The following is a 14,544-nucleotide window of genomic DNA, read 5'->3' on the forward strand; positions in this document are numbered from 1 at the left end:
ACGCATGTCCGTGCACCTGCACCACTAAAGTGGCTGCAAACATAATGCCACAGAGCTCCCGGGGGACGCCACTCAGGCTCTTGGCTGTGAGCAGAAGAGATGCTCCAACATGGTAAAATTTTGCTAATCCAAACTGCTTCACAAATGTCATGTCATTCAAATCACTGACAAGATGACTAAAAGGCAGCCAAAAGGTTGCTTAAAATGTGGGAAAATAGCATGGAAATGCAGTTTAAAATGCTGTATAATGTTCATTTCTGCCTTAAATGTCCATTGAGTAAGCTGTTCTATATTTAATGTATAATCCATGCTGTCAATGTACATAATGTTTTGATATTATGATGTATTGAGATGAGTCGGTGTGGGGGGGGCCTATGACATTAAACCTCACCTTGAACTTGTACATTTGTCTAAAATGAGATCAGAAGAACTTTAGTCATTAAAATAAGGAATAAAAAAAATAATTTTCCATAATTAATCGTGTGGTAACTGGAGCTTTACTGGCAACTGGCTGCATGGTTCTTTCAGGCTGCTTTATAAGTGTGGGAAATGGTTTACAAAGTCAATGAGTGGCACACTGCCTCCATCCTGCTTTGGCTGTAATTACTGCCTGAGTTCTGCCTGCATTGTAGTACAGTGTGGGTGAGACTTTACCAAGCGGTGCCCCTCCATCCCCTTTCCAAGGCCCCCACCCTTCCTGACAGAGGAAACACATGTTATGGGATGCATCCCTGTTTAACAATTGCTCAGCCGGGACAGTCAATATTGAACTGCATACTTTTGTCTCATTGCCTGTCTGCGTCTTGAATAGGCCAGTTTTTACATTCTGTGCAGTCCAGTCCGCTGCCCCCTCCATTCCTCACAAAGTCACACATATAGCACAGCACAGCACTGTAGCTCACAGAGCAACTCTCTCATGACACAAAATCTCATTATTTGCAGCTGATCCTCTCCCTGTTGTTGGCATTTTGAGAGGTTCAAACCTGCTTCAGGGATCAGATTAATGCCCCAATAAGCAGTGCAGCTGCTATGGCAACTAAGGTGGATTGGACATTTTGCAGGTCTCAAGCGGGTCAGTTGTAAGTGCCTTCATCAAAAAGTCCTTTAGGGAGTACAACAGGGAAATCCAAAATATAGAATCTAATCAGAATCTAACCTTTTTTGGATTATTTGACAGTTTAGGAGGTATGTTAGAGTCATATTGTTTAAGACCTAAAGTCTTAAAGGTTTTGTTTTATGCAAAAAGTTTTGGAGCTGATTTTATTCTAGTTTTCTAAGGGACTTTCTGACTATGTTGTTCAACAGAGCACTGAGTGAGAGAGTTTTATCATATTCTGAGATACACCCAAGTAATCACAGCCAGTCATAGGGGTGTAGTAAATTCAACAAGCTGCTCCGTCAGTGGGGGGATGGTGTTGTTGGCCCTGTGAGCAGTGAGTAGAGACTCTAATAGGAGATTAAGGGAAGTCAGGGATACTGAGCTCTTTATCTCAACAGCAGTATGCGTGGTTAAGATTAAGAACAAGAACAAGGGTGTGAAGTTGTGTGCTTGTGGCATTCGCCTCCATGCTGGGTGTCTGTTTTTAGGCACATCTGACGACACAACGCGTGGCCAGCATGTAAACACTGCAACGTCCAGTATCCACAGGATCACCTCAGAGGTCTCCTGCACAAACAAGTGTGATTAGGAACAGGCCCTCGGGCAAACAGCCATGTTGCCTCTCATCTATAAACACCAAGAGCTAACTTTATTTATCCGTCCCAGCCAGAGATGCTGCCGCAGCAAAGTGCACGGTCAGTGCAGTCGTGCTTCCTAATACTAAGTCCCTGCAAAACAAACGAGGAGCAAACAAAAACAAAGCCTGAAGGCAAGCTCTGTCTCCACTGTATGCAGGAGCTCTGATACAGTAACCACACACTGACCACCAGGGTCATATGATTTCCTCCTGCACAAGACTTTTGTTTATGTCTTCAAGCTATTGTATAAGTTTGCCGCCCTCTCGTTTTTCTGAATGTCAGCTAATATAACAGCAGATGAAGGAACTATTATAAATAAAGGCTGCAAATCTCTGACTTGGTGACTTTAAACAGAACTCATTTGTTTATTGTGGGCAGAGTGCACAATGGGCTTGTGTCGGTTTCAAAAATAGGGGGTGAAAAAGAGCTCCGTGTTTTATGTGCATTTTTCTTGAATGGCCAACGACTTCATCACATTCTCCCTGCAACACAGCCTCTTTAAAGTCTGTGTTTATGTGTTTAAGTGTGACATCTCCACAGCTCATTTCATGCATTTTTCACAATCTCAGCTGGAACTCACAATCTACCCTGAATCTCTCTTTGCCTAGGCCAAGACTACACCTAATCTAAACAACAGGAAACATGGATGCAAACCCTCCACTAACCCCACCCAGGCCTGGGATCCCACCCTCTGTGGTTGCCCCTCCTTCCTCCAGGCCGATAGTGTCAGAGTGAGGAATGCCAGCTATGCAGCCCGCCTGGTGAAAAGTCATTAGACTTGATCCCTTCTGGCTGTGGCAGGTCCCATACACACTCTCTCACTGCATAGTGCACAAAGCCATATGAACCGGCACCAAGGGCTGCTGGGATTTTAAACCCTGTCTAATCAAGCTAGCAGCATGCATGCGCGAATTGCACGATAGGGAAACATCACAGGAAAGGGTTAATTTTTGACTTAAGCCATACCTCATGGAAAGCCTATCAAGTAAATAATGATGCACTTAGCCTCTCAATTGGGTGTCTTGGGTGATTTCAAATAAATTATAGCTCTAGGCATGATAAGGCACTAAACTTACCAGGGAAATCCCAGATGAATGATAACAACGTTACTGCTAACTTTCTCTTTCATCTCTGAAGTTTGATTGCAGTCAGACAGGAGCACAGAACTGGAATGTTAAGTAGTTCCCCAAACACTCCCAAGCAGCCCTCCTTTTTCAGCACAGCACAAATAAATACTTTAGCAGAACATTTCCACTTCAGTGAAAATCACATCTAATATTTGCCTCTCCTCTGACTCAAGTAAAACGTGACTAATGATTTATGAGAAAACAAGCAAGTAAGCAACTCCTTTTAATCAATATTCTATTTAGAAAATTGAAAATAATTTAGGCCTAGAAGCCCAAATTAAACCTAAATCCAGGAAATCAGCCATTGTATAGGCTAATTGTACTTTAATCCTCCTCTCTGTGTTACACCACATCCGACAGTGGCTGATCCTGGTGCAAGCTCTGTGCGAGTCTGAATGGGAGGTCAGTGATCAGAGCATGGCAATGTCGGAGAGGCCGGCCTGTTTTGTTGGAGCCAAATGAAGGTGGGGAGGGGATATGACATGGTGTTCAAAGCAGATTAACCTACTGAGGATTGGTCTGGCTGCTTGACACTCGCAACAGCCTGGCAGCCACATCAGTCACACTGAATCCTCCTGATACAAAACAAACAGGTGCGAGTTTGAAAATCAGCTTCACCAAACAGCACTCAGACACTTCAACATATATGTCCTGGGAAATTTCTTACAATTAACCATGGATAGCTGTTGATATATTGGTACCCACGTCCCAAAAAATATAGAGGGTGATGTGTGTGGTTTGCTGAATCCTGTGTCGGCCCGTTTGAGAGCTGCATCATCATCAAATACAGCAGCAATCTAAAATCTTGCTATATGGTTCTACAATGTTTGTATTAGAATAAAATACATCAGGAAATATGCAAATATGTCAAGTTATAGTGGATCAGGTGTAACGCACTGGACTGTAGTGTATATCACAGACAGATTCCTATTTGTCAAGCAATTATTCAAAAAGATGAGAAAATGTCAGCCACTGGGTGGGAAAAACTAATGACAACATTAAGAGCGCTTACCCTCCAATTTCATCTTTCATAGAGACAGCCCTGTTCCCACAATTACAGGTTAACGGTCACTTGCAGCAAAGGATGGGAGGGGAAAATTACTTTTACAGACAACACACAGGGGCTGAGAGGATAAATACACTCACAAAAAGTGTACAAGCTCTTAAAATGAAATGTACGAGTCATTAGTCTGTTCTTTCTAGACAGTTTTCCATAAGCCAACAGGGATGTGTTGTTCTGTCTCCAGCCAGGAGTGTAGTGCTTTTCAGGGCATAATCCGATGAGCTTAATCTGTGGGTCGGTGCACGTGTGCATAGCAACGATTTTGCCTGTGGAGCTTTAGGCTCGACCAATTTCACCTCTTGGCTAATACTCTGGCTGGCCTCTCACAACACCAGTGAATCAGAGGCAGCAGGCACAGCAATATCCACACACACTTGCTTTATATTTCCCATCTTTTCTTGCTCTTGAGCCATGAGACTGCCTGTCGGTAATGGAGCCACTGATGTGACTGTGAGAAGCAGCTTGGGGCCGATGGAGGCTCTTTGCCAAACAGACTTGAGAACCTTCACAAGACTTAGACATAAGAGAGGCTGTAAAAGCACGGCTCATGTCACTAAGAATAAACAGAGGCTAGAATTAAAAGGGGGCCTCTCAAAATAAGGTAGTCACACGCAAAGGGCAGACTGATAGTTTGTGTACGGCGTTTGATCTGAGCAGCTGTTTAAATTCAACACTCATGGTGTATCGTTAAAGGTGCACTGCTCAAAACAGCCGAGGGACGACAGAAGTGAGGACCCTTCGGACTCAACTACAAAAAAGCGTGGAATAAGCATGTAATTTGCTGGTTGAGTCTACACTGCTCTCATTGTTGGAATCACTCACTGATATGTGATGTGCTTATTCCACATTTCTTATCGGCTGTCTAAACTGTCCTTACCTAAGTCGACTCTTGGCAGTTCTGCAAAGTGCACCTTTACAAAACTGAGTATTTACAACTAAGATTCCCTAACATTCCCTAACAGCAAATCATTCAGTCTCATATTTAGTCTTATAAATATGTTTTTCTTGAAATAGATGAAAAAAATCTGCCATTGGGATGAGATAATCCCACATGTTTCCAGTGCAGTTTCACTTATTTCATCACTTTCTCTGGGAACAAAATATGTTGAAACAACGAAGAAAGAGGCAGATGAGCCCTCTTGTATTAATAAAATGACACTTGATTCAAGAAAACTTTTGTTTAGTACTGGAAACAAGTGGGATTGCAGAAAATAAGTGGGTTTGGAGAAAAAAAATTCAAGTCTGAATACAAGACTAAATAAGTGGTTAAGACGGAGATATTTTGCAGTACAGTTATAACGCCTGTTTGATCATATGCCATGTGACACATAATACCTACACACATTTCATGACATGACATGACATGATAGATGCAATAGTATCTCCATTCATTCAACTGCACTTCCTTATTGGGTCACAGCTGAAGGTGACAGCGAGGTTATCAGTTTACAGAGGAATACAAACTGGATTAACCACATAATAATCACAGAGGGAAGCAGAAGCGCATCAGTAAGTCCTCTTCAACCGCGTTTAGGTGTGTCCCCCGATGACTTAAAAGAGCAACTTTAATGGCCTAGACTCTGGAGGTAAAGTGCAATATAAGAACTAGGAGATGATATTTTCTGGGTTAGTGCAGCAATCACAGTGACAATTTCATGTTTGATTCAGTTTGTGTGCTGCACACGTATGGTACAGAAGATTAACACTGGAATATTTATGTAAGAATACTGTCTACTGTCTTTCTCATACCATTATCTTGCGTTACTACAGCCCATTAGAGGCTCTCCACTGCAGCCTGCAGCCTGTCAGTTTTATACAATATGACTGGTAACCTGTCTTCGCTGTCGGTCTTGATTTATCCACTGGAAACCGTCCACCAGAAAACTGCAAAGCACATTTTTCATGCAGTGAAAATCTGAGAACTTGGCATATTTTCACCTAATAATTTAACAATAAATTGAGGGGTGAACATGAGTGGAAGTCACATTGTACAATAAATAAATTAGAACTGCATGTACAGTAATACACAATACATTTTAGAAACACTTGAAATGCTGGAGGACATTCTTCATAGCTGCAGGACGTGGGACAAAGGGTTAAACTGCGGGACAGTCCTGCACAAATAGGAGCGTTTGGTGACCCTACATATAAGGCATGCTTTGGTCCACAATAGCAACCACCCAGCGGCTCTGCTCTTCCACACGACTCTCCACATGGATGTTTAAGAAGGAGCCACAACTAAACAGACTGTCAGAGCTGTGCAGAGAGCATACCATCCTCCATCCAAACAAAGCCTTGTCTGGACTGATGGTGTGGACATTTAAAAAGATTCTGGTTCCAAACTGAACTACAGGGAGGTCACAGAATTATTATTGCTTTTGAAAGGGATGGTGAGCTAGAATATGCTTTTTTAATTATTATTAAATTGTTTTTTATTGTCATCTCTGGGTGTAGAAGACATCATGAAACTGTCAGAATCTACAGTCCCTTCTGTGCAGAGAGGCCTATAAGCTGATTCCTCCTGACTCAAACCAGCAGTTTTACTGAAAAGTTACTTTAAAGGTGTAAAGGTGGAGTGACCAAATTATAACACGGCTTCAGTTTATATTTCTCCAACCCCCATTTGATTGACTCTTCAGCCGCAACCTGTTATCATAAACAGTAACAATAAACAGTAGTAGCCTAACAACTGTCAGCTTGTTGCATGGCATGCCAAGTATTATTTTACCAAGCGGTGAGGGCTATCAAAGGCTTCTATCTAAATATGGAGTCAGTCATGGAGTTCCTCACATCAGCTGTACCTCAACAAGCCTCCAAAGTGTACGTTTTTCACAAGAGAGCTCCACGGCAATATAAGCTATGAAAACATCTGCTGACATATTGTTGCAGCGCCAGTTCCCAGAAAAGTGAGCTATTAAGATATTTTTACTACAGTTGGTAGGCATTACCTTAAAGGAAATGCCCATCCAGCCCTGCTAGAGTGTGGTACTAGAGACTGCAGCTTTTTGAGGTTTAGGAACTCTCAGATCTTGGTGGATGATGAGATAACACAAAGAAGAAAATCCCTGTTTTAACTGGGTTTACCGTCCCTTTAAAAATACTCTAATAACAGGTAAAATCCTGCAGGATTAAGAAAACGAATATACGCTGAGGTGGTGAGTGTGAAACAAGTCCCAGAACAGTGCCCAGCACTTGCAAACAGGAAAGCACCCACAGGCCAGCCTCTTTAGAAACCTGTCTCTCTGTTATGGTAACCTCCCCTGTGCTCCAAAACAGTTCTGCTCTATCAGGCACAACACTCAAGCACAGTAGGCGGTTTCTCAGTCAGCCCTGCTGCCTGCCTGCAGCCCCTGTCCTGTCCCAGTGCAGCCAGTGCAGGAAACCAGCTCTATCTAGGAACAGACAGACCCCTACTGTCCCACAACAAGATGGGAAGCAGGAAGTCATGGGCACTTCCTGTTCAGGCAGGTTGGAAAGATTTGTGAGGCTGAGCTCATGGTACAGTGAGATTTCTTCTATTCTGGGTGAAAATCACAAGGGCAGAACTAAAAACACACTGTTGATCATCTACACTTGTACGTCCATATATCAACATCAGTGCAAATGGAAATGCCAATCTAACGAGACACAATTATGTAACCATTAAGCCATTGAATCACTGCGTAAAAACTGAGTCCTCGGTGTGGCCAATGAGCCAAAAGTCAATGGACTATTGTGCCTCGGGGTGTGTGTATTGCAGACTGTATAGTGCACTGATTTCAGGGGAGAAAAGGCGGGAAAAATAGTTAACTTTTTCCTACAAATTTTCCCTTTCAGCAGGATGGTTTTGTCTGAAATGTACATTGAGCACTTATTTGATTTGACAGGTGGTAAAGATGCATTCTTTAGTGAGACAGATTGATTTACAAAGAATATCTGTTGACTGCTTAGCTGTCCCAAGGAGATTTATAACTAAATGCAATGAATGTCCATGATGTTTAATCACTTTTCCTTTGCACTGGAACAAAATCTGTCTGTCTGGCCATGAGATCATTTGAGTTGGCTTTACCACTGTAGTATTTAGAAATGTGGAAAAACCAAGGTTAGTCAGGGCCTGGCTGGTGGAAATCCTCTCACACTTTGACTTAATGGTCTATATTATCTCGACCCTCATGCACTCAAATGAGGAATTCTCAGGCAGCTCCCTCTGACCATAAGAGCCTTGAGTAGCAAATCTGGTTTGGATTATAACCACAACTGCCAAGAGCCATGCCCGAATCCTAACAGACATGTTTTATAGTGAGCTCAGTGGGTGTGTTTTATTTCTCACTTTCCTTGAAGCCTCCACTCCACAGGCCATGCATCACTGCTCACATCCGTGTCATGTGAGGTTCAAATGTTTCCACTCCAGTTAGTTGCCTTTACAGATTCAGAGCCTTAATTTAAAAGTTAATGTCTGGAGAAAATGGTATGTGATTGCTAGACTGCATCAAAGTTGGGTTCTGGAGGAGCAGCTGAGCTTTCATTCCCTTGACCTCCTCTTGGTTTGTCCTATTTAGACACAGAGGAGATTGAAACGGGGCGACATCACGGCATCATCTTTAACTGTGCTCTCAAGTCAGGTGAACAACACAGGAAGTTATTCAGGTAGATGTGCTCTTGCATTGCTGAAGATGAATTATTTGGGATTTCTGCTTTATTTGATAGTGACAGCAGAGAGAGAGGAAAGGTGTGGGGGAGAGGATGACATGCAGCAAAGGGCTCAGTCCAGAATCAAACCTGGGCCGCTGCGATAAGGATTTAGCCTCGATACATGGAATCGCTATTAGCTATTTTCCATCTGCTGTCTGGACAGGTACACACAGAACAATCACCAGACACTAAAAACATTAATTTACATGCACACCATGAAATAATCTCTATAACCCTGACAATTGTGCAGACAAATCTCTTAGTACACATCAACATTGACATAACACAAATAAAAGCACATTCATCCAGTACAACTATAAAATTACAGTTCATTACAATTACAATTACAATTTATGAACCTGAACTCTTACTTAAATGAAAGTAAAATTACTGATGCAAAATTCAGCTGAACTGAAAGTAGATGGATTACTTTTTTTTTTTTTTTTATACAAAAGAAAATATTTAGTCACCATATGTCTTTGTCATGTACTTGTAAAAGGATGAGTTCAAACTTGATACTTTTAATTGAAAATCAATTAATCAATCAATCAATCACCACATCTGGAAAATGTACAGCTGCCCATTTTGTGTTGCTTATTTTGAAGCCACAAAATTTGCATCCAGTACCGGATGAAAGTATGGAACACTTAAGTAAAAACTTAAGTAAAAGTAAAATGACTTGACTTTAAAAAGCAGTCAAAATGTACAAAAAAAACCCCACTCAAATACAGTACTGAGAACTGAAGTAATTAGTTGTTTCCGTCGTTGGGCATTTTAAACTGGAATGATAGTCCTGTTTCTGAGGAAAAATGTCTCTTCAAGAGCAGGATGTAGGCCTCATAATCAAGTATTATGAACTGCCTCTTACAGCAACATCCTACAAATGAATTCGCTGTCAATATTTTCACCAGTGACATGTCTAGCTTAGAATTGGATGTAACTACTGCCTGCAGGTATGGTTTCACTCAGATTTTATTTTGTCTATTGGAATCAGAGGTAGGAAAACTGCATGAAGGCTGTTGCTTGTTATGTAATGTATTGTACAGGGCAATGCCATGGTGCAGAGCCGCCTGGCTTGTATGTATTTTTCAGACCTACTGAGGTGTTGGAAAGTTTGGTATGGCCTCTGGAATATGTTACCTAAGTTTTTGGCTTTTCCAAACCACAGCACAGAGGAGACAGAGAGAGAGAGTCTCTTAATGGCTGCATGCGTTACTAGAGCAACCTCATGTATTATTGACCCAGCCAGAGAGCTCATCTGCTCTCCCATCTACACCCCCCTGGGTTTGTACTTGTAGAGTACCATTTACCATTACAGCCACACAGGCAGCTTATGCAGCCTCTCAGCCTGCAGACCGATAGAGTAAGAGACAGAGACTGACAGAGGAATACCGAGAAAGGCCAAGCTGCTTAGGCCTCACACAACACTGACAGCCCTGTAATCTTCTGACTCGTCTGGCCTGGCAGAATATGTGACAGCTCGTGTCTCACATTCTTCTCCAAACATATGCTTATGAACAAGACAGGAAAATGATTGCTTTTTCGGCAATTTAAGAGATGTAACTCATGAAAGCCAAATGATTAACATTAGACTCAAAGACATACACTAGATTGCATTATGCATGTATTCAAATCTACCTGGTGCGTGCACATATTCATTAAGTCGTATGAATGACTAACATATTTGACATATTTACATGACAGTACATGTCTTAATCTCAAAGAACAATCAAAGAGGAAACAAGTTCTTTCAAGGCTGAGGCATAAGTTGAGAAAGTCCCTGACACACAAAGAGCTTAAAAGGAAGACAGTGTACCCTGTGTCAGTGGGAGGCCCAATTCTGTACACACCTACCTCAGGTATTACCAGGATTCCCACATCCGGGGAAAAAAAAGAGGGGAACAGAGGCATGAAGATGTGTATGATAAGACCTGAAGCATGTAAGTATAATAATTCATCATATAAAGCAGTGAAGACTTTGGACCTTACAGAATAAGCAACACTAAAGTGCCCCCTTTTCTTTTCAAGGAAATTAGCATTGCAGGACAACTCGGGGATGGTGCTCAGCACTGTGCTCACACTTTGAGCACAGTGCCGTTTCTATGGACTCTCTACATAAACACAAATTAAGATAAAGCCTGTTACATGATGCTGGCAGACATGGCAAGGATAAGGAGAAGGCGTAGCGAACATAACAGAAGGGAAATGGGACATGAAGTACACGAATCAAGAGCGGATGATGACCTCTGTTTGTTGATGTTTAAGTAGCTCTGTTTGACTGAGTATTATCATGAGAAAGGAAATGTTTTGCCATTACGCCTGCCAAACAGATTACAGGGCATATGATTTGTCCATTGCCCATTCTCACAAACACAAGGACCCCCAAGAGGGTTAGAGAGGACAGAGAGGCTTGTCAAAGTAATTTACCTTTCTAATTTCTGTGAGTAAGCCACACAACTGGGCAGCAACACTTGTGTTCAGCTGAAAGCTGTCCATATCAATATTTGAATGTGCTGTTAGAGAGCACACATGAAAACCATGCTGTCTCTTCGGGTTGCACAGAGAGTCAGTTGTGAGTGTATTGTGTGCTCCACGGGCCACTAATGACATCACTCCTACAGTACATAATGACACCCGTCTGGTTTATAGCTCCCTGGGGTCAGGCACATAGCAGGAACACGGAGGATGTAAGTATATCACCATTAGGTGAATGGCAGTTTGAACTATTGATTGCAATTACACAACTGCCCCCAGCTGCTTTATACACTTTATACATTAACCAAACATTTCCAACTGCCATTGATTTGTTATGCCCATCAGCCAGTGTCCTTATGTCACTATAACAATGATTTCTGATCAAATAGAGTTTGCTGAAAGCCGAGCATATTAAAGGCAACCTTCTCTTAAATACGCATCAAACTTAATACCCATTTCTGTTATAGTTTATTACAAAGCAAGGTGGAATGGCAATTCCTGTGGCGTTTGGAGGTGCATCAGGGCCTCCACTGCAACAAATTCAAAGCTGATGACAGCCATTATGGAGCTAATAGCGTGCACAGCATGGCCAAAGTGTGGCGAAACAGAGGGATGTCTCAGCTGCGGGCTCTGTCCAGTTTGCTCACCACTCCAACAATAAACAAAGGGGCTCTGGCCAGTGTGTGACTTCACGAAAAAGCACAAATTGTTAGGAGTGGAAAAGTGCAGAGCTGTGCACTTGACTCCAAAACGTTGTTTAGAAAACCCTGTGTGGCCATTAGCTAGGCCACGATATAGCTAAAGTCATTTGATACAAGCCAAGGATGTATTTTTACAATGTATTTCTGGGAATTTGGTTTGTTATCTTTCCAAAAGACCAACTAAGTATACAGCACATTTGTATTTCAGTGCAGACTGAAACACAATCATCCACAATGGTGAAGGGGTTTGGCCACAATCTCCCCTTTATGTCCCTGAAACAGATCCCTCTATTCCTCCAGGAGTATTTACATGTTTCATGGAGGAATTAATTACAAGCTGTGTGGACAGTGCTCTCATGTACAATCACATTCTTGTCCCACTGAGAAGCTCTGGCACCACTTGAACTCAACAGTGCAACTATACATCCACTTCTACAGCCCTGATAGCTGACCGTGTGTTTATCGCACATGGACTGCAGAATGCCAGCTGATATTACTGCAACACAAGAAAAGTCCTACGCAACACTACGATGGGTTTGCTCAGCTGTAAACATGTTGATTTCCCAACATGCATACTTCTATCCATTTCTGCTCTCCTCCCTCAGGCGCCTCTGGCAGCACACCAGAAAGAGAATGAATAAGTAATATGAAGGTGTGGTTGGATGTCTGGGATACTGACTCAGGATTCCATTTCCCTGACAGAAAGCCTGGACGGTGTCCGTTTCTGTTACCTAGCAACTTCCTCAGGAAAGTTGGAACAATCAGACCCAAACACCGAACACCCCACACGCTCACACACAAAAGGGTCAACTCCCTTTCCCCCCCTTGGCCTTTGGATAACTGATACCAAGGAGCATTGAAGGTCCTCCTCATTGCCCAGATGTTCCAAACTGGATGGTCAAATTCATCTTTACACGACTGTAATGCGACACGGCTGAGTATATCAACCATGAAACTGAAGCCAAGTGCTTTCGCTTATGAGGAAGCAGCATCTTAGTGGTGAAAACTGATGCCCTCATTGATGCTGGTGACAAAAAAAGCTTGATCAGGCACAGATTGATGACAGCTTCTCAAGGAAACCGTTGGCACCTAAAAGATGACGGCAACAACAGGATGTGACAGGTGTGCTTTTACAGGTGCCAATGTTTGCTGTGTGCATTAGGCATATTTATGGAGATGCACATACAAATATATGAACTACATGAAATAATTGGTTGTCATACTTGTGATAATACAGTAACTTCACATAAATACAAAGATCATCCCCAAATTTCACACTTTCCTCCCTGCTCGCTTTGGCAGAAGTTTTGTCCCTTCTGCCATAGCAGCATTAAACAAACTGCCTCGCTCATCCAGTACAGATCCAGGCATATCTCTGTATTTGCTACATGTAATGTGTTGGGACACTGGCGGTTGTCTGCATGTGTATCTGTGTATGGCAGTATGGTTATCTGTATGTTTCAGTGTTGTACAAGCTGTAAAAACAAATTTCCTGCAGGATAATAAAGACTATATCTAAAGACTGTAAACTATAAATATCTATTCACTCTCACAAATTCACTTAGGCTACTCTCTCTCTCTCTCTCTCTCTCTCTCTCTCTCTCACACACACACACACACACACACACACACACACACACACACACACACACACAATACTTAAGATCACCTAAAGACCTAAAGACAGCTGTATTTTCATCCTCAAACTCCACATGGACAAAAAATGGTGTTTCTTGCCCCAGTTGATCTAGAGCCAGCAACTTCGTGGCTGACAAAGCGCGCAAAGCAAGTGGCACTCAGCACACACCGCTGACAGTGCTGAGAGGTGTGGATAAAGTACACTGCCCACTGCATGGAGGGGGATTTCAGATGTGTACTTACCACCAGCACGGACGTCCTGACAACCTCAGAGACACTTTGCCTCAGTTCAGCCGCTGTGCCAGGTTTACCCAGACCCCTCGTAAATTTCCTGGTCTCTGGATGCGCTGGAGTGGCCATCGTTACGCACCAGTATTCATCAATGACCGTCCGAGTGACTAATTATAAGAGAAAAGTACGACGCAGATTCATCAACCGGCTTATCCGCGTCTCCGATCCCCACTAGTGCGCACCACGAGTTTGAAGCTGGATCATATTGTGGTGTTAATTCAGGCTGACTTCTGGATCTCATAATTTTCGCTTTAAAAAGTGAATACGTGCGGCATCATTCCGGAGCTCTGCCTTTTCCCATTTGGATAGATAGTTGTCATAATAGTGGTATCCTTTTTTTTTTTTTTGAAGTGTTTCATTGGCCTTCCTGCGCCAGACAGGAGGTGTATAATCTGGTCGTCTCCACGGCGCACTCCGCCCCTTACCGGCTTAAAAGGCCTGCCCACTCTCCTGGTTTTCTATTAGCCCTGAGCCTGGACTTTGAACAGCAACCATTTACTAAATGTATGAATGAATCAATCATCTCTGTTCATACTGGGACAAAAACAAAAACACGTAGAACGTTAAAGTTAAAAAAAAAAAAAAAAAAAATCCCCATGTGTTAGGCTACTACTTTGCTTTGTTGACATCTAAATAATCCTCATTCACATCAGTGTGTACATTTTTCAAAGACCATCAGACTAAAAGGGAGTTAATTTCAAGTGATTAGGCTGGTTCAATGAATGCCATCTGATGCATAAGTAAGTTTAAAGTTAGACCTTGAGATCTAATAAGGCTTATTACCTATGCAGTCATGTAACCCCAAATTTTATAAATAACACAATTAACTGAACATTGACGC

The 14,544-nt window shown here is 42.3% G+C and overlaps 1 protein-coding gene across 2 annotated transcripts in view; it reads right to left on the reverse strand.

Annotated features, from left to right (window-relative positions):
• LOC115379463 (dedicator of cytokinesis protein 9) overlaps positions 1–14,094 on the reverse strand; it is a 77,802-nt gene extending 63,708 nt beyond the window's left edge. For both annotated transcript variants that reach the window (XM_030080161.1, XM_030080157.1), the window contains exon 1: positions 13,656–14,094. In XM_030080161.1, coding sequence (XP_029936021.1) covers positions 13,656–13,772 — 117 coding nt within the window. In that variant the 5' untranslated portion in view covers positions 13,773–14,094. The remainder of the gene's footprint in view (positions 1–13,655) is intronic.
• Between the last annotated feature and the right edge of the window lie 450 nt (positions 14,095–14,544).

Source organism: Myripristis murdjan, chromosome 21 (genome assembly GCF_902150065.1).
Source record: "Myripristis murdjan chromosome 21, fMyrMur1.1, whole genome shotgun sequence".
NCBI lineage: Eukaryota > Metazoa > Chordata > Actinopteri > Holocentriformes > Holocentridae > Myripristis > Myripristis murdjan.